At 42.3% G+C, this 27,925-nt stretch overlaps 1 protein-coding gene across 1 annotated transcript; it reads right to left on the bottom strand.

The window, feature by feature from the left end:
- Nucleotides 1-50: 50 nt before the first annotated feature.
- LOC148886576 (serine/threonine-protein kinase PAK 3-like) lies at nucleotides 51-27,611 on the bottom strand. Its single transcript, XM_089017689.1, has 25 exons — nucleotides 27,426-27,611; nucleotides 25,590-25,683; nucleotides 16,945-17,138; nucleotides 16,763-16,863; nucleotides 15,618-15,771; nucleotides 15,388-15,525; nucleotides 13,303-13,403; nucleotides 12,158-12,311; nucleotides 12,028-12,065; nucleotides 7,699-7,860; nucleotides 7,451-7,625; nucleotides 7,237-7,300; nucleotides 6,853-6,901; nucleotides 6,674-6,786; nucleotides 6,291-6,342; nucleotides 5,821-5,982; nucleotides 5,573-5,747; nucleotides 5,359-5,422; nucleotides 4,976-5,024; nucleotides 4,789-4,901; nucleotides 3,943-4,060; nucleotides 3,663-3,762; nucleotides 3,391-3,587; nucleotides 3,191-3,328; nucleotides 51-3,028 (listed from the first exon to the last, which is right to left on the bottom strand). The coding sequence occupies exons 3-25, from the start codon at nucleotides 17,114-17,116 to the stop codon at nucleotides 2,939-2,941; spliced, it is 2,679 nt and encodes an 892-aa protein (XP_088873815.1). The 5' UTR covers nucleotides 17,117-17,138; nucleotides 25,590-25,683; nucleotides 27,426-27,611; the 3' UTR covers nucleotides 51-2,938.
- Nucleotides 27,612-27,925: the final 314 nt, after the last annotated feature.

Here is a 27,925-nt window from a genome sequence, read left to right as displayed (position 1 = left end):
GCTTGACAAGAATAAGAGTAGTAACCATGTTAATAATTTAAAAAGTAACTTTTTTGTCTTTGTTCCATTCTCTTGATACACATTAACAGAGGGATTTTCACACCACGTGTACATATTGACACATTCAGAAGATAGGAATGTACAGGAGCACCCACAGAACGGCGGGAGAGGCGGCACATCAGAGGCGTCTCCGCCTTTTGCGTTCACAGTTGGCGCCTGTACATGGGGTGCCCTTTTGCAACCGAGCGTCCTCACGGGGGCTAGCCATACCCACCGCGCAAGCTAACTGGCGTACCCATCATCAGTTCACCATCTACGGGGCCTGAAACGGAAGGCCCTTGAGTTTGCAGAGGATCTGTGTGTTCTATTTATTCTCCTTTTTTAAGAGTGTAAAACTGATACATACCATAAAGCAACCTGAAATGTCTTATTTTGAAGTTACATCATTAGGGAAAAAAAGGGTCGGGGGAGGGGAATGGGGATTGAAGGGATGGTCCCCTTTGTCATATTTACATACATACATACTACATACTGTACATACAGTGGATACAAAAAGTCTACACACCCCGGTTCAAATGACAGGTGTTGAAAATAAATAAATAAACAAGAACAAGATGAATCCATTCCGAGGTTTTTCGACACTTGAGGTGACATGTACGGCCACCATTTAACTCATTTGCTGCCAGACAATGTGCACTCCAGTGCCACGGTTTTTGTCATTTTCACTCAAATTGCAGGACCCACAGAATATTGAGTTTTAGGACTACATACATCTTCAATTCAGCATAAGAAACCTTAGACTCTCTTTTTTTCATTAGAAAAAAAAAAGTTAATTCCTAAGTCATATGGGTCCGGAGTTATCTGACCTTGAAATGGGGGTGGCTGTCCAACATACATACATATAAATTTATATAGCACTTTGACAACAGCTGAAGCTGTAACAAAGCGCTAACATGTACAAAAGGCAAATGCTGGCCCCTCGTAGAAGGGAAAAACATTGCCAGAGGTCCGACCAGCACTTTATCGACACCCCCCGCCCGCAAGATAAAACAAAACCCAAACAAATTCGGGAACGGCGCTCCACGTCACACTTTTCAATTCCTGAATAAAAAAATTCGGGAATGGCAGCGAATGAGTTAAATTACCTTTGACGCACACCAAATACATCTCAGATGTTCTAGTAGGCTTTTGCTGACATTTTCTTGCTTTTCTAGCAGGATCCTGGCGGTTTGTGTTATCCTGACTGGTAATTTGAACTATTCCAATTCCTGCTACTTGTCGAGATGGTGAGAATTATGTGTCAGGGTTATTAGCACAAAGCTTTTAGATCGTCTGCCAGAAAGCACACCCACTAAAATATCAGGAACACCCCGCGAAAACCATCAAGGTTCATTTCAGGTTAATCAGAGGCACTTTAAATGGTGGTATACAATAGGGTGTGCAAACTAATGCAGGTGCCAATTTCCTGTCCCGCTCTTGAAGAAATTGTTTTTGTCAAATGCACGAGCGGAAAGGGTATTGAAATTTTGTTTCATCCCAGTTTCATTGTCCGGGACAAGAAAGCTGGCATTGAAACAGGGGTGTGTCGACTTTTTATCCACCGCACATATCCAAACAATCTAAACCTAAGCGAATGATGAATGAAGCGAGTGCAGAGTTGGTTGCTTTACATGCAGGACTCAAGTGTCACATGACTCCATCTTGTGGACCTTTTGCTATACAACGGGAGGGAACAAAATGTGGTTGAGCCACTAACCCCATCATTTCAAAGTCACAGCCGAGGATTCGTGAAGACATGAGGTAAACCTCAGGTACTCAATATCGATCTGTTGAAAAAAAAAAAAAAATAATGACCAATTAACTCATTCACTGCCAGACGTGCAATAATGCGTCCACTCCAGTGCCAGGGTTTTTGTCATTGTCAATTGAATTCTTGAGTTTTTGGACTACATAAACATTAAATTCAGCATAAAAAAATCTTCGACTATCTTCTTTCATCATAAAAAAAAGAGTTAATTCCAAAGTTATATGGGTCTGGAGTTATATGAGCTTGAAATGAGGGCGGCTGTTCAAAATACAATGCAATACATACATATATATATAGCGCTTTAACAACAGCTGAAAAAATGAAAATGCTGCCCCCTTGTGAAAAAACGAAGCCATGGGCAGCGCCTTTTCGGCACCCAAGCATGGAAAAAAAAACAAAACCTGAAATAATTCGGCAATTAATTAATTTCAATTCCCGAATAAATTCATGAATGGCAGTGAATGAGTTAAGAACAATACTAATGTAAAATAAAACCGGACCATTGAAGAACGCTCCAATCCAACTTTGGTTATGTGAAATGGAAACCATGGCTTTCCCCTTGTACAGTAACTGTGCATTTTGACACACGCATACGCAAACACACAGTACCCAACAGCTCCCCCCGCAGTCATACGAGCACAGTTTGGGTCCAAGAGCGACTCTGATAGAACACCACAAACATGGGCGTGATGTGTTCGCAACAAGAAACTGTACCAAAAGCTCTTCTTTGAGCATTATGTTCATCAAATCTCTCCCGTTTTTGGTTTGAAAGCGGTCATTCCAACCCCACACTACCCATGTGCACGCACACTCGTGACAGACATGTACCGAAGACGTAAACAAAAAAAAAAAAGTCTTTTTTAGCAGCACGGTGCCAAGAGGCTGCAAGAACAGCCATTATTGTACGGACGGGTAGGCTGGGGGTGTGCTGGTGGTGTAGAGAGGCAGGGGGGGTGAAGGCGTTTCAGAAGGGGATTCACAGAGCTCCGCCCGACACCCCCCCCTATTCCGCACTTTGTGCTGTCACATCACGCAGCCCCACCTTGCAAATCAGAAGCGCCCTTCTACCGACATGAACACACCCCTGAATAGGGAGGGCTGCGCCGCTGGGTGAGGGACAGAGGGCGCCCCCTAGCGGCTGCTGTTCTTTATGGCTTCCTTGGCAGCTACAATCAGAGGCGTCAGGCTGGACAGAGGCTTAGCCAGTTTGAGGAATGAATGCTGCACAGAAGTGGGTAATAAAAGGACATAAAGGTCATATAAAAATGAAGGCGGCAGACGATTGGGTGTCAAGAATGAACTTGAAAAAGCTTTAATGATGGAAACAAACGCAGATTCTATTTTACTAAGTGTCAATTTCCCTTTTCAGACATTTTTTTTTACCTGAAGCAGCTCCTTAGCAGAACCTCTGCGGTCGACATCCATCTCCAGGCAGCGATTGAGGAAGTCTCTGAAGACGGACGACAGTCTCTCCGGATTTTGGAGCTCGGGCGTCCCGTTGGTAGCTATCAGGTACAACGCCTGCAAAGATACGACACGGGTCAGCAAGGAGCAAATTGCCGCCTTCGTCAAGCAATTCTTACCCTGAGAGGATTCTCATTCAGATATGGAGGTTCTCCCTCCACCATTTCAATGGCCATAATCCCCAGAGACCAGATGTCCACTTTTGGCCCGTAAGCCTTCCGAGTCACCACCTCCGGCGCCATCCAGTACGGAGTTCCAACCATCGTGCTGCGCTTGTTCTGCTCTGGAGTGATCTGGGCGCAGAAGCCAAAGTCGGCTGTCGAGAAAGGGCAAAAGGAAATTGACATGAGCGTTAAATTGCCAAATATTCAGGCGAGATTTAAGAACCTACTGAGTTTAACAGATCCGTCCATTCCCAAAAGGATGTTGTCACTTTTGATGTCTCTGTGGATCACTTGGTTGGAGTGTAGGAAATCCAACGCTTGGAGACACTGGAAAGAAAACAAATACATTCAAAATATACATACATATACACCCCTTCCTTGAACTTGTATTTCTACCTTCCTGACAGGCCATTAGATGCATTCCGTAGGTCCGATTTGAACCACTATGCGCAACCACGTCAATCTAATCCGCTAACGGCCTTCAGAAAAAGTAGCCGTGTTTATTACCTCTCTACAAACCGCTGCGATTTGTCCCTCGTCCATGCAGGTCTCCGTCACGACGTCCGTCAACGAGCCGCCCGCCAAATATTCCATCACTACCCAGAGCTCGTCTCCTACCAAGTAACTGAAAAACAAAATTGAAAAAAACTTTTTTAACGTGTACTCACTCAATTACTTATTTACTCAATTACTTATTTACCCAATTGCCTATTTACTTAATCCCCTATTTTACTCAATTGCCTATTTTTACTCAATCGCCTATTTACTCAATTGCTTATTTACCCAATTGCCTATTTACTTAATCCCCTATTTTACTCAATTGTCTATTTTTAACTCAATCGCCTATTTACTCAATTGCCCGTTTACTCAATTGCTTATTTACTCAATTACTTATTTACACAATTACCTATTTATTCAATTACTTGTGTACTCAATTACTTATTAAATCAATTACCTAATTACTTAGGTCTGGAGGTAACTGAGCTTGAAATGGGGGCGGCTGTACAAAATACAATACAATAAATACATATTGATTGATATAGCGCTTTTAACAACAACGGAAGCTGTAACAAAGCGCTAACATGGACAAAAGGCAAATGCTGCCCCCTTGTGAAAGGGAAAAACATTGCCAGAGGTCTGACCAGCGCTTCATCTGCAACCCCGGCAAGAAAAAAACAAAATCTGAAAAAAATTGGGAATTCGGCACTCCATGTCACACTTTTCAATTCCCAAATAATAATAATAATAATAATATTTTGTATTTATAAACGCCTTTCAAAGCTCTCTAGGAATTCGGCAATGGCAGCGAATGGGTTAATTTTAAAACAAAAAAAAAACACCAAAACTCCTGACCTGTCCAGATAATTGACGATATTTGAGTTTTTGTTTTCCCTCATCACCAAAATCTCATTGATGATCAACTCCTTCTTAGGTTGCTGCTGCAAGTTCATCTGCTTGATGGCCACCTGAGACGAGGAGAAGGGAGAATAAAAACCATATTGCGTCATTCGAAATATTAGAGCCACAATTGTCACTTTACCTCTTGGCCTGTTGCTATGTCGATGGCTGTATATACAGTGCCAGAAGCTCTGGAGACAAACAAAGTAGATCAATCAACATTTTTTTAATGGTCCTTAAAGGTAAAAATACAGTAAAGTCTCGTTATATCGATATTCAAGGGAGTCCGAAAAAATATCGATATAACCGGGACTATCGATATATCCGACCCTGTTTGCATGTAATTTTCTCCGTGCGTGCATAGAAATAGTATCGATATAACCGGAACTATCGATATATCCGATATCGATATAACGAGACTTTACTGTATATATCGCTATACGTCACATTTGCCTACTATAGCCATAATAGTTTAAATGTATTTATTTAAGCTCTTTCAGTTGAACTCTCAGAGGCATTACTTACCCTTGTCCTATTTTCTCAAAGCGTGTGTACTTCTTTTTGGGATCCCCCACACTCACGATACTCCCTGAGTCAAAGACAAAACACAGGCATAATGATTGTGCGTGTCGTGTGTATCAATGTGTGTATGGCGAATACGTCAATCTATATTGAGATGCATAAAAAAAAAGTAATTTGGGATAAGTTATAGATAGTCATAGCGTATGGAGACACATACTGAGTCTTTCTAGAATCTCCTCATCGGTCATTTTAGATTTCTTCCTCTGGCGGTCAGTGTGGCGGTACATTGTGCTAGATGTGTTGTCGGGCTGGACCTGCGACTCGGGTGGCGTCACAACCTCTTTGATGGGAGTGGGAGGTTTGGGCGGGTCCATGACTGAGCGCGTGTAGATCTGTAAGAGCGTGTGAAAAAAGCGATGAGACTTGATTTTGGCCATAAGTGGTTAAAAAAAAAATAAAACGCACAGATTTGGTGTGCTCGGGTCGTGGCGCGATGACGGGAGGCAGTTCATCATCGTCATCCTCCTCGTCGTCGTCCTCTTCTTCCTCCTCCTCCTCCTCTTCGTCCTCCTCTTCTGACACAGGTGGGGCGATAGGGGGTTCTGACGTTGATGTTTTGGCACCCTGCTGAATGGAAAAAAACAGGACTAACATCACAAATAGTTACGAGTGGTTACATTTCGGTTTGCGGCCAACGGGTGGCGCTGTAGGGTCCCGCCTGCAGCTGCACAGGTGGTGTTTTAATCATTGGCAGTTAAAAGGACACCCGGCATGACCATTCAGTGTCAGGTCATTGTTTCACCTAGTTAGGTTTGTTTCATCATGTCATGTTTTACTCACGGTTTTGTTTGCTACTTTGAACCTTTTTGTTCTGATGACTTTGAATTATATAAAGTCATCCGTAACAAAATCTTGAACAACAATTTGTCAAATACACCCTGCTCCTCTCTCTTGCCTGCAGTTCTGGAGTCCAGCACCACCACCACCCTGCAAATCGTGAGTCAATGGAACCCAAACTGGGAGATGCACTACGTTTGTTAGAATTCATCTTATAAACCTAAAAAAATAAGAAATAAAAACAAATCCTGGAAATGAGGGTTATGTAAGCAACCCAGGTAGCACAATTGTCAGTAAAAGCATTTCTGCTAAAGGACAGGAAAGTGGAATTCGGCACTCCATGTCACACTTTTCAATTCCCAAATAATAATAATAATAATAATATTTTGTATTTATAAACGCCTTTCAAAGCTCTCTAGGAATTCGGCAATGGCAGCGAATGGGTTAATTTTAAAACAAAAAAAACACCAAAACTCCTGACCTGTCCAGATAATTGACGATATTTGAGTTTTTGTTTTCCCTCATCACCAAAATCTCATTGATGATCAACTCCTTCTTAGGTTGCTGCTGCAAGTTCATCTGCTTGATGGCCACCTGAGAAGGGAGAATAAAAACCTTATTGCGTCATTCGAAATATTAGAGCCACAATTGTCACTTTACCTCTTGGCCTGTTGCTATGTCGATGGCTGTATATACAGTGCCAGAAGCTCTGGAGACAAACAAAGTAGATCAATCAACATTTTTTTAATGGTCCTTAAAGGTAAAAATACAGTAAAGTCTCGTTATATCGATATTCAAGGGAGTCCGAAAAAATATCGATATAACCGGGACTATCGATATATCCGACCCTGTTTGCATGTAATTTTCTCCGTGCGTGCATAGAAATAGTATCGATATAACCGGGAACTATCGATATATCCGATATCGATATAACGAGACTTTACTGTATATATCGCTATACGTCACATTTGCCTACTATAGCCATAATAGTTTAAATGTATTTATTTAAGCTCTTTCAGTTGAACTCTCAGAGGCATTACTTACCCTTGTCCTATTTTCTCAAAGCGTGTGTACTTCTTTTTGGGATCCCCCACACTCACGATACTCCCTGAGTCAAAGACAAAACACAGGCATAATGATTGTGCGTGTCGTGTGTATCAATGTGTGTATGGCGAATACGTCAATCTATATTGAGATGCATAAAAAAAAAGTAATTTGGGATAAGTTATAGATAGTCATAGCGTATGGAGACACATACTGAGTCTTTCTAGAATCTCCTCATCGGTCATTTTAGATTTCTTCCTCTGGCGGTCAGTGTGGCGGTACATTGTGCTAGATGTGTTGTCGGGCTGGATCTGCGACTCGGGTGGCGTCACAACCTCTTTGATGGGAGTGGGAGGTTTGGGCGGGTCCATGACTGAGCGCGTGTAGATCTGTAAGAGCGTGTGAAAAAAGCGATGAGACTTGATTTTGGCCATAAGTGGTTAAAAAAAAAATTAAACGCACAGATTTGGTGTGCTCGGGTCGTGGCGCGATGACGGGAGGCAGTTCATCATCGTCATCCTCCTCGTCGTCGTCCTCTTCTTCCTCCTCCTCCTCCTCTTCGTCCTCCTCTTCTGACACAGGTGGGGCGATAGGGGGTTCTGACGTTGATGTTTTGGCACCCTGCTGAATGGAAAAAAACAGGACTAACATCACAAATAGTTACGAGTGGTTACATTTCGGTTTGCGGCCAACGGGTGGCGCTGTAGGGTCCCGCCTGCAGCTGCACAGGTGGTGTTTTAATCATTGGCAGTTAAAAGGACACCCGGCATGACCATTCAGTGTCAGGTCATTGTTTCACCTAGTTAGGTTTGTTTCATCATGTCATGTTTTACTCACGGTTTTGTTTGCTACTTTGAACCTTTTTGTTCTGATGACTTTGAATTATATAAAGTCATCCGTAACAAAATCTTGAACAACAATTTGTCAAATACACCCTGCTCCTCTCTCTTGCCTGCAGTTCTGGAGTCCAGCACCACCACCACCCTGCAAATCGTGAGTCAATGGAACCCAAACTGGGAGATGCACTACGTTTGTTAGAATTCATCTTATAAACCTAAAAAAATAAGAAATAAAAACAAATCCTGGAAATGAGGGTTATGTAAGCAACCCAGGTAGCACAATTGTCAGTAAAAGCATTTCTGCTAAAGGACAGGAAAGTGTTAGTAGTCAAATGACAACTCAAGGTAAGAGCCAAAAGGTTTTCAGTACTGTATGCCAAGAACCGGGGATGAGAATGCACTTTCTATAAGGGTCATGCACGCTTACGTCTTCGGTTCTGCCAAGTAGAGCAAATGTGCCGCAACATTGCTGCTTGAAATGGATAAGTTCCACCAGATGTAAAAATCTACGCTAATATGCTTCAGACATATTTATTATGCTTAATCCTGAGCAGTTTGTCCTCCCCCACTCTACTCTTTCAAAAGTCACTTAGCCTTGGATTCTTTTTTCCTCTTAAGAAAAACGTCTATTTCCAGGCCTGTCATGCATAAATGACGCAGTGCAGCTTTGTTCTAGTGGTTAAACAAGAAGGAAAGACCCAGTCCTTCGTTCAAACCCACTAGGCCGGTGATCTGCTCAGAGAAGGATTGTCTTAACCGTGCAGTGTACAAATTCAAGTCTGGATGTTTGGAAGCGGTGGAATGTCGGATGTTTTTGTGTCTTTTAGGGAAAAAAGGCCATGCAGTGTTATGCCATTGATGGTGATGAAGTTACAAGAGCGAATTGTCAATCAAGTTGAAAAGAAAATGAGCTGCGGGACATGCACTTTGAAAGTCATTGTGACCCTGCCTTGCCACCACCAACATGAGGTGCTCTCACTCATCAACACCCTCCTTCCCAAAAAAACCACACCCCGGACACCATCAAGACAGCCTCAACCGCACACGCCACTCGTAACTACAGCGAGTGACGAGGCCTGCAAAGCTTTCTCTGCTGGCCTAAAAACATCTGAATCACGGACTAATGTTAATTATATTTTGTCAATGAATTCTTCTTAAAATTTCTTTTCCTCTAATGTGCTGCCTCCAGATGTGTGTTTTTATATTTAAGCATTTAACCAATCACATTTCAGCCATCAATTGTGACCAGGGGTCAGAAATCTACCTGGACGCCTTCACAATCAGTTCTGCGGCCCCTGGAGCATCAAACTGTTGCTCAAACCAATCAAATTTCAAGTTGGCAACCCAAAAGGGGTAGCAACACCATCTTGAAGCCACTAGTCAATGTCAGAGTTTTCGTAAACTATGATTGGTTAGTCACTAGCCAATCATAGTTTGCGAAGACTACTCTGATCACAAGCCATTTGTGATAAGAGCATACTGGCCAGAGCTAGCACACTGTATCGTTAGCAAGCTGCATAAGCAGATATTTTGTGTTGATTTAATAGTTTTGTCAACCAATGTCTGAAGGAGGAGAATAACTTTTTTGTTGGTGGAGATTTACTGTTAAAGCCATTTTCAAGTCGGACTTTTCCGGAAAAATGGACATCATTAAGAAAGGTCGGTCAGTTATTTCCTGGCGATAAAACCCTCCTTAGGGCACATTTTACAGAAACAGAACGGCAGATATTGCCGTCCTATTTTATCTGCAGGTGACAACGGCGTTTTTCAAAAACATAAAAGACAGGACGGAGACAAATGATTGCGGTGTGATGGCAGTCACCATGACGTCACGTCATCATTATCGCATTTTGTAGCTTGAAATTCAATACTTGTTCCTAATTGAATAAGCCTCAGTGGCCTAGGCCGCCATAAACATATCAAAGCTGACACGAACGCCGATTTATTGCGCTGACTGCAAATTGTTATTTCCTGTCAACACATCTCAAGACAACTGCGCTTTTATCCTGAGCTGGATGAATGTGCTTCTATTCTTCCATAATTTTAGGTTGACTTTCCTCATCACATTCCTCAGCTGAGGTCAAGACCAGGCTGGGTCTAAAAACGGAAATTGACAAGTGAAATGATGTGAGAGGAGGCTAATCAATAATATATTAGGTGCTTTGTCGACGCAAACCATAACATCATAACATTAGGTACACACACACAAACTTGAGATCCAATATAAGCTGTTAAATAAGCAAATATTCAATATTCTACACAGTTAGTACATATCTATGTTTAAATAATTGCCCTCAAGGGCATGGTGGGATAATTGTGTCCAATTTTTTGACAGTGAGTCCTGCTGATAGTCCATCTAAGGCCCGAAGTTCAAAGTACCATCAGCAGCTAACCGACTCGACCGTCTGAGACGCCCTCGAGTACGCGCTCACACGCAACCGCTTTGGCCGGACGACACCCGAGCATGATCTCACTGAGTTCGGCTCAAGGAGGCGAATTACTCCCACCCCGACCCTCGCCAAACTTGGATAACAACTTCTACGCCCGATTGAGCATGTGCGGAAAAGGCATAGATTACTGTACTCTGGTCAAAGCGAGGAATAAGGTCAGCCTAGCGGGGGGTTCCTCCTGAATCCTTCACTGAAGCTCGGACCACTGTTTGTATTTCAGAATCGAGTTAAGTCGATGGGGAAAAATAAACCCTTCTCACTGAGGCTCAGTTTTTTTTGAGTGCAAAACTGACTGGTTGCAAAGTTCAGGGAATTACTAGGACAGTGTCATGAGTGGGAATTTTGCCCATGAAAGGGAAGCGAGTGCACTGACAGCAACTCCACCAGTCACCGCGATGAATCGAATGCATAAAATGTTCACACTTACCTGTGAGACTTTTAGGGAGATGACGACAAAATATACTTGGCTCAATTTAATACTTGGGAGGGTGTGCGTTGTGTAATTGTAATTCATTCACTGCCAGACGATGTGCAAAAATGTGTCTACCACAGTACTGGGGTTTTTGTCATTGTCACTCGACCCACAGAATATAGAGTTTTAGTACTGCATAAACATTCAATACAGGGTTAGAAATCTTAGACTATCTTCTTTCATCAAAAAAAAAAGAATAATTCCTAAGTTGTATGGGTCTGGAGTTATATGATCTTGAAATGAGGGCGGTTGTCCAAAATACAATGCAATACATACTTCTTGGTTTATATAGCGCTTTAACAACAGCTGAAGCTGGAACAAAGCGCTAACATGGAAAAAACAAAATGCTGCCCCATTGTGGAAAATAAAACACATTGCCAGAGGCCATGGCTAGCGCTTTATCAGCAACCAAGCATGAAAAAAGAAATCGGGAATGGCGCTCCACGTCATATTTTCAATTCCCAAATAAATTTATGAAAGGCAGTGAATGAGTTAACAGTTGCACAAAAGTCACACTTAGCTCAATAACTGCCATTCCCGAATTTATTTGGGAATGGTCGAATTTGTTCGGGTTTTGTTTTTTTCTTGCGGGGAGTGCCGATAAAGCGCTGGTCAGACCTCTGGCAATATTTTTCCCTCCACCAGTGGACAGCATTTGCCTTTTGTAGTGCCGCCCCCATTTTAAGCTCATATAACTCCAGACCCATATAATTTAGGAATTAAACTATTTTTTTCTGATGAAAGAAGAGAGTCTAAGGTTTCTAATGCTATATTAAATGTTTCTGTAGTCCTAAAACTCAATATTCTGTGGGTTCTGGAATTTGAGTGAAAATGACAAAACCCCTGGCACTGGTGGACACATTTTTGCACATCGTCTGGCAGTGAATGAGTTAAAGAAGAAGAGTGGGGAAACTGACCTCTAGGAAACGCCGGGCAAAATGCTAACATTCCGAATAAACAGGCCAAAGAAGTCACAAAAATTAGCATGCGCGATTCGAAAAAATAAACCTGAATCATGCCATTTACTCACCAGAGTGTTCGCTGCTATGTAACCATGGGCAGACTTGTCTGAAATAAAAACAAACAAGCGCATTAAAAGATTGTTTCAAAGCCCTCCGATTTTTTTCCTCTAATGGATGAGCATTCTTGTAGCTGCCTACCTCCAGAGGTGAAGCTCATGTACTTCTGGTTGTTGACCGTCTCTTTGGAGTCGTAGAATTTGAGCACATCCAACACAGCTTGCGGGTTCTTTTTCTGTTCCAGCTTGGTGATGTTGGAGGTCTGCAGCAATCGGGCCCATTGCTCCGGGATGCCCTGCAAAATAATAATAACAAAAATTAATTTCATTTTAAGCGCCTTTCAAAGCTCTCAAGGACACTTTACAGTCACAGACAAGCATAGGTACTATAATAAATAAAATACAATCACAAATAGAATACAAAACATAAAATACAGTGATAAATAGAAACAAGAGAAAGAGCCACAAAGAAAATGTGATTCTAAATAGGTGGGTTTTGAGATGGGATTTGAAGGTCGGAAGAAAATCGATGTTACGAATGTTGGGAGGAAGTGAGTTTGGGAGAAGAGCAGCTGAAAGCCCTGTCCCCCATCATGCTGAGACGGGCAGGGGTCCGGGGGGGAGGGGGCACACAGAGGTGGAGGGAGGAATCACATGTTTGGTATACTCGGGACAGGAAGCCATAAATCCATAACTGTGCTAACCAGTATTAGCATGTGGCTTGGAGTAAATGTAGGCTAACATTTACAACTATGTCAATAGATTAAAAAATGCTATAGTCACATTCATTAGAGTGCTCACACGTTTGGTATCCTAGGGACAGGAAGCCATAAATCCATGACTGTGCTAACTAGTATTAGCATGTAGCCACACTGAGCAAACAGCTGCTGCTGTAGGTGATGACACTTTCAGCAAAAGTCATCAGACTTTTAAAATAAAAATGCTAGGTTCAAAAATGGAAAATTGGACGACTTGGAGGCAGATGTAGCAACCGCTACATCAATATGCCGCATGTGACGTTTAAATTGAATAGCCGCAAGTGCTTTTTTTCTAATCTTACAAAATACATAATGATTCTGACTAAAGCATGGCTAACTTTGCTAGCGGGTAAATCTTTTCATCTGTGACTGACTGGAACTAAATAATGTGATACGGTTTAAAATAAATACCAACAATTTCAAAGTCCAGAACCAAGCGCTCAAAGTCACAGTTGGTGACATAGACATAAACAATCGCGTTTTTGTTCTTTTCCAATTTCAGTGTCCCAAAAATAATATTGACACTCACCGTGAATTCTCCTGTTACTGCGTCAAAGCCCACGTGGATGGTGTGTTCAAAGTCGGAGGGAAGGGATATCTCGGGACGTTCTTTCTCCTTTTTCTTGTTTGCTATGGAAAATCATCCACATAAACTCCATTTCTATTGGTTTGAGACGCAACGAAGTGGCTGGGGGTTGGTGGAATTGTTATTTCCTGTCAACACATCTCAAGACAACTGCGCTTTTATCCTGAGCTGGATGAATGTGCTTCTATTCTTCCATAATTTTAGGTTGACTTTCCTCATCAATACGATTGCGATCGGAACAAATACGCTCAGCTGAGGTCAAGACCAAGCTGGGTCTAAAAACGGAAATTGACAAGTGAAATGATGTGAGAGGCTAATCAATAATAGATTAGGTGCTTTGTCGACGCAAACCATAACACAACAACATTAGGTACACACACACACAATCTTGAGATCCAATATAAGCTGTTAAATAAGCAAATATTCAATTTTCTACACAGTTAGTACAGATCTATGTTTAAATAATTGCCCTCAAGGGCATGGTGGGATAATTGTGTCCAATTTTTTGACAGTGAGTCCTGCTGATAGTCCATCTAAGGCCCGAAGTTCAAAGTACCATCAGCAGCTAACCGACTCAACCGTCTGAGACGCCCTCGAGTACGCGCTCACACGCAACCGCTTTGGCCGGACGACACCCGAGCATGATCTCACTGAGTTCGGCTCAAGGAGGCGAATTACTCCCACCCCGACCCTCGCCAAACTTGGATAACAACTTCTACGCCCGATTGAGCATGTGCGGAAAAGGCATAGATTACTGTACTCTGGTCAAAGCGAGGAATAAGGTCAGCCTAGCGGGGGGTTCCTCCTGAATCCTTCACTGAAGCTCGGACCACTGTTTGTATTTCAGAATCGAGTTAAGTCGATGGGGAAAAATAAACCCTTCTCACTGAGGCTCAGTTTTTTTTGAGTGCAAAACTGACTGGTTGCAAAGTTCAGGGAATTACTAGGACAGTGTCATGAGTGGGAATTTTGCCCATGAAAGGGAAGCGAGTGCACTGACAGCAACTCCACCAGTCACCGCGATGAATCGAATGCATAAAATGTTCACACTTACCTGTGAGACTTTTAGGGAGATGACGACAAAATATACTTGGCTCAATTTAATACTTGGGAGGGTGTGCGTTGTGTAATTGTAATTCATTCACTGCCAGACGATGTGCAAAAATGTGTCTACCACAGTACTGGGGTTTTTGTCATTGTCACTCGACCCACAGAATATAGAGTTTTAGTACTGCATAAACATTCAATACAGGGTTAGAAATCTTAGACTATCTTCTTTCATCAAAAAAAAAGAATAATTCCTAAGTTGTATGGGTCTGGAGTTATATGATCTTGAAATGAGGGCGGTTGTCCAAAATACAATGCAATACATACTTCTTGGTTTATATAGCGCTTTAACAACAGCTGAAGCTGGAACAAAGCGCTAACATGGAAAAAACAAAATGCTGCCCCATTGTGGAAAATAAAACACATTGCCAGAGGCCATGGCTAGCGCTTTATCAGCAACCAAGCATGAAAAAAGAAATCGGGAATGGCGCTCCACGTCATATTTTCAATTCCCAAATAAATTTATGAAAGGCAGTGAATGAGTTAACAGTTGCACAAAAGTCACACTTAGCTCAATAACTGCCATTCCCGAATTTATTTGGGAATGGTCGAATTTGTTCGGGTTTTGTTTTTTTCTTGCGGGGAGTGCCGATAAAGCGCTGGTCAGACCTCTGGCAATATTTTTCCCTCCACCAGTGGACAGCATTTGCCTTTTGTAGTGCCGCCCCCATTTTAAGCTCATATAACTCCAGACCCATATAATTTAGGAATTAAACTATTTTTTTCTGATGAAAGAAGAGAGTCTAAGGTTTCTAATGCTATATTAAATGTTTCTGTAGTCCTAAAACTCAATATTCTGTGGGTTCTGGAATTTGAGTGAAAATGACAAAACCCCTGGCACTGGTGGACACATTTTTGCACATCGTCTGGCAGTGAATGAGTTAAAGAAGAAGAGTGGGGAAACTGACCTCTAGGAAACGCCGGGCAAAATGCTAACATTCCGAATAAACAGGCCAAAGAAGTCACAAAAATTAGCATGCGCGATTCGAAAAAATAAACCTGAATCATGCCATTTACTCACCAGAGTGTTCGCTGCTATGTAACCATGGGCAGACTTGTCTGAAATAAAAACAAACAAGCGCATTAAAAGATTGTTTCAAAGCCCTCCGATTTTTTTCCTCTAATGGATGAGCATTCTTGTAGCTGCCTACCTCCAGAGGTGAAGCTCATGTACTTCTGGTTGTTGACCGTCTCTTTGGAGTCGTAGAATTTGAGCACATCCAACACAGCTTGCGGGTTCTTTTTCTGTTCCAGCTTGGTGATGTTGGAGGTCTGCAGCAATCGGGCCCATTGCTCCGGGATGCCCTGCAAAATAATAATAACAAAAATTAATTTCATTTTAAGCGCCTTTCAAAGCTCTCAAGGACACTTTACAGTCACAGACAAGCATAGGTACTATAATAAATAAAATACAATCACAAATAGAATACAAAACATAAAATACAGTGATAAATAGAAACAAGAGAAAGAGCCACAAAGAAAATGTGATTCTAAATAGGTGGGTTTTGAGATGGGATTTGAAGGTCGGAAGAAAATCGATGTTACGAATGTTGGGAGGAAGTGAGTTTGGGAGAAGAGCAGCTGAAAGCCCTGTCCCCCATCATGCTGAGACGGGCAGGGGTCCGGGGGGGAGGGGGCACACAGAGGTGGAGGGAGGAATCACATGTTTGGTATACTCGGGACAGGAAGCCATAAATCCATAACTGTGCTAACCAGTATTAGCATGTGGCTTGGAGTAAATGTAGGCTAACATTTACAACTATGTCAATAGATTAAAAAATGCTATAGTCACATTCATTAGAGTGCTCACACGTTTGGTATCCTAGGGACAGGAAGCCATAAATCCATGACTGTGCTAACTAGTATTAGCATGTAGCCACACTGAGCAAACAGCTGCTGCTGTAGGTGATGACACTTTCAGCAAAAGTCATCAGACTTTTAAAATAAAAATGCTAGGTTCAAAAATGGAAAATTGGACGACTTGGAGGCAGATGTAGCAACCGCTACATCAATATGCCGCATGTGACGTTTAAATTGAATAGCCGCAAGTGCTTTTTTTCTAATCTTACAAAATACATAATGATTCTGACTAAAGCATGGCTAACTTTGCTAGCGGGTAAATCTTTTCATCTGTGACTGACTGGAACTAAATAATGTGATACGGTTTAAAATAAATACCAACAATTTCAAAGTCCAGAACCAAGCGCTCAAAGTCACAGTTGGTGACATAGACATAAACAATCGCGTTTTTGTTCTTTTCCAATTTCAGTGTCCCAAAAATAATATTGACACTCACCGTGAATTCTCCTGTTACTGCGTCAAAGCCCACGTGGATGGTGTGTTCAAAGTCGGAGGGAAGGGATATCTCGGGACGTTCTTTCTCCTTTTTCTTGTTTGCTATGGAAAATCATCCACATAAACTCCATTTCTATTGGTTTGAGACGCAACGAAGTGGCTGGGGGTTGGTGGGTTACTCACTTTTATCGCCTCCAGGGAAGATGGAGCGCAGGCGCACTTTCTTGATTTTCTCTTCGGGGGCCATAGGAAGCGGTTTCGAGGCGGGGTTCACTGATGAAGAGTCTCTGGAACTACTGTTCATTCTCAAGGGGGGAGCCGGTGGTTTCTCTTCAATATCGACACTATCAGACATTTTTAGTAGCGCTCACAATGTCCTGGAGAAGAGGAAGAGGGAGGTTGTTTGTTCATCAAAGCCTTCAACGTAAAACAATGTGATAAGCATTTTTTGGGCCACGACATTCATCAAGGAGGAGACTCTGCTGAGCGGTTGCGCCTTTTTGGCAGCACTGTTTTTGATTTGGGAGGAATGTCAGTGCCATTTGACTGTCATCACTGGGGTGATTATGCTTTTTTGCGCCTGTTATGGGCAGCATTTTCACAGCCCCGCTATGTTCAGCGGAAAGGTCGGTGCTGTTGGACAGTCTACGGCTGGATGGATGCATGGCTTGAGGAGAACCGCGATGAGAAGAAAGGAGTTAGCGCATATGTGGAACTGCTGCGGCTTGGAATTGAAGCGGATTTACGTGGGACAGGAGATGTGAGACAGTGTTGTTTCGACAATGGATGCTACAGATTCGTGTTTGATTTGAACATTCAGTTTGAGGCAGACGTGCACTTTCCACCATGACGTCACTGATCCACTGGTGAAAATGATGCTCCCCTCTTTCATCCAGAAGTGCTTCATACAGCAAACAGGGTGCAGAAAGTACTTAAGATTGAATGACTGTGTGTCTTTGTGTTGTGTCACATGATTTGTTATTTAGTTTTTGTTGTTGTTTTGACCTCAAGATGGCACCGTGAGAGTGGCTGCCTTTACAGCAGGTCCTATATTTTCGGTTTTCTACTTCTTCCTTTCATCACTTTCTTCACTGCGAGACTAATAAAGGCTAATCCAAACCGATCCAAGTGTACAACAGAACTTCCTGTTTGGTGATGTGACATCCAAAAAATGGTGATAAAAGGTCCAGTCGGGGTCGTGTTGTACACGTTTCCTTTTCTGGTCAGCTGCTTTCTGAAACAACGGAATCGGGGTAATGTGACTGTCATATCAGACAGATCACAGTGCATTCAGAATGCACGAAACGGTCCTCGGAGCAAAGTGATCTGATCTTTGACCTAATTTAGCCTTCCAACTGCGGGAATCTGGTGAAAGCGCCATTGGCTGGAAGCCGTCGCAGAGTGAATTGAAATGCCTCACATGTGACAACCTGCGCTATATTAAGATGCTCATGTATTCATTTGCGACCTCCGCATCCCACTAGCATGTTCGACTCCGCCATTGCCTTACCCCGAGGGCCGGGCCCATCATGTGATGTGCCGCACGATTGTCCCAGAAAAGCGAGCTAGCCGGGCCGCCCCCTTCATGGAGACCTACATTCACATACAAAAGCCAAACGTGCGCACTTACAAAATGTACTGACTCTGAATCTTGTGATTCGTACGTGCCATTATGGTGACCTAAAACTCCTCATCATTGTGTTATATGAAAGTGGCCATCTCTTTGCAGAGGAGAACGTGGCTGATTGGGCCAAATTCTTTCTTGACTCGATTACTGGGACAAGGACCCAGTGCTCTCATTTCTGTAGGCATTTGTGTCAAAATATGACTTCTCTAATAAAAAAGTATAATTTGTCCCACTTTACACGATTCAGATTTATACTTTGTTATCCAGTGTTACGTTGAAGGCCCACCCGTCGTCTTCCTTTTGTTCAGATTGCAGAAACTATACTAGATTAGCCACTTGCCATCCCTAGAAAATGACATCACAGTTTATCACGACTCAAAAGGCCTTGGCAAAATGGATCATTAAGATTCAAGGGTAAACGCGGGGGGATTAAACCGACCCCTGATTGATTAGTTGATGAGATGAATGTCTGTCAGGAAGTTGGGAGCACAAGCTGTGTTAGCGTCAAAAGGACGTCAGCGAAGGACACTCAACCTTTTCTAATCCTTCGTGTTACTTGCAGCTCTTTACTATTAAAACACACACAACCTTTTCGACAAGGAATGCCTTCGAAGTTCACATGACAGGAGCATTGTTGCACACCAGTGTGAGGAGGGCAAACTATAAAGGAAATGTTGAGCTCATTAGTGTATTTTTAGAAAGATAGTTTCTGGTTGGGTCAACAGCAGCCTGGTGCGTCTGATAACAGATGATTATTATTATTATTTTCCTTTTTGTTTTGACTAACTGTGGTTCTCGTAATATTCTCATTGGAATTGAATTACTTTATTGAACAAAATATGTCGATTTTAGCAGAGCTGATATAGGCCGTGAAGTGATGTTTGTCAAGTCAAATATTGTCTTAACTATAACATGTCAGCCATTTGTCATCGCTTGAAAATGACATCACGGTGCCGAAGGGCTCAGGTAGCGACTGTCAAGGAGCACCTATTTTTTTGGAGTTGGTCACGTGACATTTGTAAGCGGAGATCTGAGGCAATCGGATGCCATTTTCAGTGGCCGCTATTGGGTAAATAGAACAGCAAAATGTCCACCCGTGAGATGATTCAAAACAAGTTGCGTTATACTAAATACTGTGTTTTGACTAGTGTATATGTTTGTGTGTGTGTTGAAGCGGGTATACAATATATTGAAACTAACATTTTTGATTCCACTTTTGCTTGTAAGGCAACAAAAAAACATTTTTTTCGTCAAAATATGACATTATTTTATTAAGGAAATGATACGTGACTCACCATTGACGCAGGTTTGTCATATTTTTTTAAACCAGTAAAGATCATACCATTTGTGAGGATGGGTCATGCACTGTGGCTTATGACAAGTGCAACTGAGATGCAATCGATTGGGGGGGATCACTATCTGGTCACCAATTACAAAGGAAAAATGGATCAATACTAACAACGCCACATAATGAACTCAGCTGACATGCACACGACTCCCACTATAGAGTTCATACTCAATCACAACGCCTCTCGTCCTCCTTTGTGACACATCGGGAAAAAATGAGTAAACAATACCAGGGTAGACAAGAATTCCACAAAAAAAACGTCAATCCTAACACGTAAACATAAATAATTGTGTCAGTGTCCTTTGCTAAATGTGGTATGAGAATGTATTTAAAAAACAAACCAGACACTTCAACACTCTGACAGATATTACAGAGGATGTTTTCACATTTCCCTCCCATAAAATATTAATCCTACCACGACGAGCGGGCCTTTCAAAATTGAATGCTGAATTTGAACGGCTAGCACAGGAAGAGGCTCTAATCTTGAATCCTACGGCAGGCCACCAATGGCCTCGCTGAAGAGGCCACTGGAAGAGAAGGAATCTGATGTAAGATAGCCGGTGCTAGGTGCCCATGACTGGGATACATTATCTTTTTCATTGCATTTTTGAATAAAAAAAATCTCCTTGGATATCTATATTTAGCGGCTGTTGTCCATGACTTGGTGTTGACAAAAAAAGGCCTACCTTCAGTACATAATATGCTAACTAGAGCATGATTGCGCGGTACAGAAGGCTCGGCTAATGGATTCTATGACCGCACGCGCTTCTTCTGTAAATAGCCATTCAGCCTGACCCCTTGACAACCCTCTGCGTTCTGAAGACTTTTCTTTTCACGTACTTCTTGAAAGGAGATTCCTTTTTTTAAAGATAAACCTGTGGCAGGCTACCCCTTGGCTGCTAGTTAGCATGCAGCACAGCGCACAACCGCCTCTTCATTTCTTAGCGGGGGCGCTATTATTAGCTACTAGCCAGATGTCGCTGTCTGAGCTTGTTCTACCTGATTGTGTGCTTTTCATGAATTGACTCAAAAACAACCAAGAATTACATTACATCTTATTTTGATAAAAGGCTAAAATACCATGTGAATGAAATCGTAGTGGGTCTAGATAGTCCCCTTATTCCCTGAGCTTAAAAGGATTCAGTTGATCAGCGCCAACGGTTGAGTGATAACGTTCCCCTTTATTAAACAAACTGAGAAAACTGGTTAATCCACCCTGCAGGCTAATGTATTCACCACCAAAGTCTCATCCTTCCCTAAAAACCCCCTGCTGGGGAGGTGTGAGAGCCCAGACTGTCTGCCATTTAATATTTAGCTGTGTGTGCCACTATATTGGAGTCCCATTTGCTCGATCATGTGTGTCTCATCACCTTTAAAAAAAAAAAAAAAAGGCGGGGTTAAAATGACATTTTAACAAGAATTTTAATGGAGTTGTGCACATTTTTTATTACAATATGAGGTCAGCACAAATATAACATTATAATTGTGAAAAGAATCAAATGACAATTCTGCAGAAATGGACATAACGTGTTTTATTTCGACGGGTGTTAATTGGACTACATCCGTCAAACCCCCCAAAAGCATTTTTAGCCGCTTTCATGTGACAGGTTGTCTGTTGAAGCAAAATAACAATTAATCCTCAGAGGGAAGATGTTGAAAGCATCTGTTTTATTAGACTTTTATTGTGACAACCATTTGCTTCCTCACCTTTTATGGTTAGAAAGAAGCTACCGGAGAAGAGGCTGATGATTTTCTATCCATGTTATATTATCATACACATGTTGAATTTTAATTTAATTCCATTTAATTCATAACCATGACAGATTAGAGAAGCTAATTTGGACCTGGCTAGTTCAGAATCAGAAAGCCTTTAATAGTCCCACAATTGGGACATTTTGTTTAACACTCCAAATACGCAGGCGTCGGTTTCCATGAGCAAGCAATGACGACACATAACAAACGTCCACATTTTTTTACACAAGCATGCTGCAATGCCTGTTTCAGGAACAGCCAATCGATTCACGAAATGGGTGCGCTTCAAAGGACATGCTGCTAGTCAAGGGTGTGCAGTCAAGGTGTGTTGTTGTTGTTGTTGTTGATTGCGTCATTGGCATGTGACCCAAAAAATACCACGAGAAAATCAGAGCAGACAATTATGAAATGAGACTGACCAACGTGTGGGCGTGCACGTGTGTAGGAAAGCCAAGAGCGTCAATGTAACGTACTTATTCTAATAAGCTTCCACTTTGGGATAGGAAATATATTTGTCATCGACATTTGACTCGTATTAGCAATGTCACTCTAGCAGCGCTTCAAAAAGCACATCAGTCAAATGGGGCATTCAAATGGGAAAACAATACATATTTATTTAGATACATTTATGCGGTTATATATATTATTTTGTGAGTTCATTCAAACTTGATGGATGTCTTTTTTAACCCTTTCATCCACCTTGTAGCCGGATAACATGATAAACTGTCCACTGTAGTAACTAACTGCTGTGCCAGAAATAGTTGACGTCGCAAAGTACCGTATTTTCCGGTGTATAAGACGTACCAGAGTATAAGGTGCAACCCCAATTAATGGTGTATTTTCAAACGTTTTCCATATATAAGGCGCACCGGACTATAATGAATGAATGAATGAATGAATGAATGAATGAATGAAATAAAAATTCCAAATACAATATATACATTTATGAAAGTCTTCCAAATACAGTAAAGTCTCGTTATATCGATATTCAAGGGAGTCCGAAAAAATATCGATATAACCGGGACTATCGATATATCCGACCCTGTTTGCATGTAATTTTCTCCGTGCGTGCATAGAAATAGTATCGATATAACCGGGACTATCGATATATCCGATATCGATATAACGAGACTTTACTGTATAAGGCACACCATATTATAAGGTGCTACAGTAGAGGCTGGGGTTACATTGTACATAGCTCAGTATGGATTGTGCAGTACTTCTTCTACAGGGGGACATGGAGTAGTTGTGGGAGCTGTTGTAGCTCAATATGACTTCACAAGGCGCAGTGTCCTATAAGGCATAGGGTCATCTTTTGAAGAAAATGAAGCTGCCTTATACACCGGAAAATATGGTGACTCACAATACTATTACATTGCTTACTTTATAAATGAATAGTGAATTGCAACCTATGCATTAAATGGGATTTAATTGCGAAATTGCGGGTTACGCATCCACTATTTGTGCTGACGTTATGATTCTACTACCCTCCGGCGCACTCCCTCGCGAGCCTCATACGGGCCAGCAAAGCGAGTCAAACAGAAAGCGTTCACAATAGTTGCACCACGCTGCACCTGAGAAAATAAACGGAGGTCTTTGTAGGCGAAGTAACACTGTGCGATCTTCCCTTTCACCTGCATTTGCGAAGCATGAATCATACGCTCGCCAAAATAGGCTTTTCGGGAAATAAAAGCAGTTAAATACCGCAGCTGGACTGTATAGTGCGTGCAGCTCTCTTTCACTGTATAGTCAAATCCGGCGGTGTCATTTAGGAAAGGAGCCTCAGCGCCGAGAGCCGATGCATATGTGGAACTGTTGCGGCTTGGATTTGAAGCAGATTTACGTGCGACAAGCGATGTGAGACCATCTCTTTTCGTCAATGCATGCTACAGCTTTGTATTTGCTTTCAACAATTAGCTCGTAGCAGATGTGCACATTCCACCATGACGTCCCTGATCCACTGGTGAAAAGGATGTTTTGATCCTCTCCTCTTTCATCTAGAACTGCTTCATGTAACAAAGAGGGTACAGTTAGTGCTTAAGAATGAATGACTCTGTGTCTTTGTGTTGTCATATTATTTGTGATTTAGTTTTTTTTGTTGTTGTTCTTTTGACTTCAAGATGGCGCCGCGAGAGTGGCTGCCTTTACAGCAGCTCCTGTATTTTGTTTTTCTATTTCTTTCTTTCCTTTCACCTTCCTTTCATAACTGCTGCTGTGAAATGTAAAGTTCTCCACTGCGAGACTAATAAAGGTAAACCCAATCCCCCAACAACAACAAAAAAACAGGGACGAAATGTAAATTTACAATAGCGATCTGCAATCTTCATCTGAACTCCCTAACATCGAAATTTGATTTTCGGGCGTCTTTGACATGAGGCATTCGAGTTCGACCAACCCATCTGCAAACGCCTGACCCAGTGAAATTTACTAATCTCTTAAACCTCTTCCAACTCTGCAACATTTCATCCCGATATTCAGCATGTCTCTGTCCATCTTCATCTGAGTCATCGCAACAATAAAAAAGGGGTGTAGCATCTCGGACTTTCTGGAACGCCAGACCCTCCCAAGAAAAATCCTTTTGCGCCGTCCGTCCTGAGCATCGAATTTACAGCTGGAGTTGGATGCAGGATCCACAAAGCAAATGTAAACTCACACAAACATAGATACGCATGCAGGCAGACAAGTGAGTGTATTGTAAGAAGCAGCAGACATCAAGTAGACAGATTACGACTGAAGCTGTGTCAATGTGTCAGTGTGTGAGTGTCTCACTCTATCCATCTCTCACACTTACTCCCCCCTCCCCAACGAGAAACAAAATGGCCAGATGGCTTCCAATCCTACATTCTAATCCACCGCGCAAGCACACACACATATAAAGCAGCCCTGACACACCTAGCACAATGCACCGTTGAAGTTAAATTTGACCCTAAAACAAACAAACCCCTCCCTGCATATCATTGATAGAAGACACGGGAGACCTTAACGGTCTCAAATGCGCTATCCAGCAGCAAGTTTCACTCCAACTCCAACAGATGGAGGCCTCCTTGTACGTGTATCACATTTCAGAGAAGTCCACTTTAAATGGGCCGCGGGCCAAGATGATGTTCTGCTGCTTTTGTTAGTCGAGGCGAGGTAAGCGAGGCTGCGTGTGTTGGGTTACATCTGCCATAATGGAAAACATCAGAGGGGCCGCAGAAACGCAAACAAGTGGAGGGAAAATAGGCCAGTATAAAAATCATACCACTTTATTTATTTATATTTACTTATTTTTTTCATGCCATCGCCCAGTGAAAAGCAAACATATGCCAAGGTCAAAATTGGACGATTTGGATCCGAATCTCCACCCCATAGCATTTTTTCAATCATAAATATTCATACATAAGTAAAATATCAATAACAAACACAGATAAATTCATTTAAAAAAATCTAAATAAAATCACAAGCGTAATCAACCATAATATAATTATATAAATATAAGCTCTCTATCTATCTATCTATCTATCTATCTATCTATCTATCTATCTATCTATCTATCTATCTATCTATCTAGCTAGCTAGATAGCTAGATAGCGCTCTATTTGCTATCGAGCTGGCTAGCTATCTATCGAGCTAGCTAGCTCTCTATTTGCTATCTAGCTAGCTAGCTATCTATTTGCTATCTACCTGGCTAGCTATCTATCTAGCTAGCTATTAGCTATCTATTAGCTAGTGAGCTAGCTTTCTATCTATTTGAGTTACTTTCGGGTTGAGTGAACGCTGGAACGTGTGGCTGTCACTTCTCACCCACAGAAAAACTTATCCTGTGACTGTAAAGTGACATTGAGAGTTTTGAAAGGCGCTTAGAAATGAAATGTATTATTATTATTATTATTATTATTATTATTACCAAGGGTGTAAACTGAGTCAATCCTAATCTTCAAATTATATCATCATACAGTATTTTTTTAAAATCATAACCCTGATCATGACTGAAATGACACACTTGTATTTATTCCCCGGCATATTTGTTTATTCTACAAACAGCACAGAGGACAGTGCAGTTTTACCAACATTTCTACTTAACGCCAAATACTGTACAAACGTAGGAATCGGCTATGTTACCTGTAACGTAACCTTCAGAGACAACGGAGACAGACCGGATATGGAGAATTCTGGATTTGAGGGGCAGTCAAAGGGACGTTCCTGAGTTGGATATCTGCAGATGAAGATGTGGGGACTTTATGAGCCCAACCACGAGGGGCGAGAATACAACACTCGACAGTATTATGGTGAATATGCGTCGACCTGCGTCACAGGTGTCAAAGTCAAGATCCGGGAGCCAAATCTGGCCCGCCACATCATTTTATTTGGCACGTGATAGCAAATATAACTTGTGAAATTCCATGATCATCTATCGAGCTAGCGGGCTAGCTAGCAGTCTTTCTATTCAGCTAGCTGGCTAATCCCTTACATCACATGTGTCCAAGCCAAGGCCCGGGGGCCAAATCTGGCCCGCAACATTTTTTTGGGGCCTAAAAAAGTAAATCAAATTTGTGAAATTCCATAATGCTTGCCAAAATGTCAAATTGTCATATATAAATCACAATAACAATCATTAATTTTGACTTCAAATTTTAAAACTAGTTATTATTTTTTTGGTGCGCTCTGTCTGTAATATGTGGAGGGGATGAAACATTCTAATGGCTTCCATAAATTCATAATGGCCTCAGAGAGGAAACCGTAATGACAAATTGGCCCGCTGAAAAAAATGACTTTGATACCCTTGACCTTGGTAGTGGGTCAGTCGGCCTCGTCTTGGGCATGGCAACTTAATATTTCCTGTCCAATAAGAGGACCAGGAAATTATATGTGTCAGAGAAGCATAAATAGAAGCATCGATTGACTATCAATATACACCAGACCGGTGTTAGCAGAGAGGAACACCTTCTGTGACCCATCCCCCAATCCTCCTTGCTATCATCCCACCCTCCCCTTCCATCACGACGTTGACACCCTAAAAACCTCCCTTATGCTTGACAGCTAGACAACAGGTTTCCCAGCATGCCTTGCGCCTCACAAATCCCGAGGACGGATACCGCCAAAGATGGATTTCTCCCCTTTCGTTCACTTACACGCAATGAAAACGCACATTCATCTGGATCCCATTCGACCAATTGTCCTCCACTGATGGGCTGTGGAGGAATCTAAGGAATAGCGGTTTGGCTCTCACAGGACCGCCCACCCCCCATTTCCATCCCCAACAGAAGTCAGGTGACCAGATGTTGTATATCTGCTTGTCAGTGTCGCCGCCATTGAAACTACTGCACACGTCCATGTCAAAGGCAGGAGACAGGGGCACATCCTAGCTTCGTGTGAATGGCTAATGACACCCCACACCCTGCTTTAAAAAATACATTTTTCTTTCTAAGGAGGCATCCAAATTATGCAGCATAGAGGGAACAAAGAGCATCCGTGAGTATATGAATCATACGCACACACATCATCCATCAAATCCAGGATTAAACCCAAAATAGCAAGGCTTCTTGATATTTTGGGGTCCTTGTCTTGCCAACCGCAGCTGCTGCAGGCCTACACAAACGCCACTATTGATTAGAAACACCTCCCCATCACTAATTTCCGAGGGGGGGTGCCTGCATTACGGGTAGAGTTGATGAGATGCAGAGGTGGGGGCGCAGATATAGGATGTTTTTTTAAAGGAACACGTCAAGCCCATTTTAATGAATGCGGTCATCCAGGCCCCACTCGAACAGACTGCAGATCGAACAGCTGCCTCCATAGCCGGGAAGCCATTTCAGAGCGAAAGACAGGCAAAAAGGGGCGACAAAACACCCCGATATATATTCACTACCCCCTGCCTCCACCCGTCCTCTTCCTCGCCTCTCTTGCCTCCCCCCTTCTTCAACATCCCCATATTCCATGCACAAGAGAAGGAATTACCTGAAATATGCCTTCACATTCTCTCGGTCCGTGCTTCGCCAATTAGCCATCACCTGTAGTGGAACCATCGTCTTCCGTCCTGGTCCGGGTGGGAAGTTTAGGGGAAGATTGCCATTCTCCTGTCAGACCAGTTCCTGACCCTAAAAGCAGGCTTGCTCGGCAGGCTGGCTGGCTGGATACTTCAACTGGCTGTTCGCTGTTCCCTAGCTCGTGACGACATCCGCCATGTTTCGACTATTGGTCGAGGGGATGAATATTAACGAGGAAGGCGGGAGGAAGACACTGTTGGTTTTCTGTTTGACGATACAAAAACTTCTGTGTGAGGCGGTCGGGAGGCGCGACTGAATTATTAGTCTTATTATTAATAATATTAATACATTTCATTTCTAAGCGCCTTTCAAAACTCTCAAGGTCACTTTACAGTCACAGGATCAGTTTTTCGGCGGGTGAGGAGCGGCAGCCACACGCGCCAGCGTTCACTCAAGCAGGAAGTAACTCAA

This window comes from Hippocampus bargibanti, linkage group LG16 (genome assembly GCF_051943395.1).
Source record: "Hippocampus bargibanti isolate YZ-2025 linkage group LG16, ASM5194339v1, whole genome shotgun sequence".
In the NCBI taxonomy this organism is placed as follows: Eukaryota; Metazoa; Chordata; class Actinopteri; order Syngnathiformes; family Syngnathidae; genus Hippocampus; species Hippocampus bargibanti.
The sequence above is the reverse complement of the archived record's forward strand: the minus strand, read 5'-3'. Positions and strand labels throughout refer to the sequence as shown.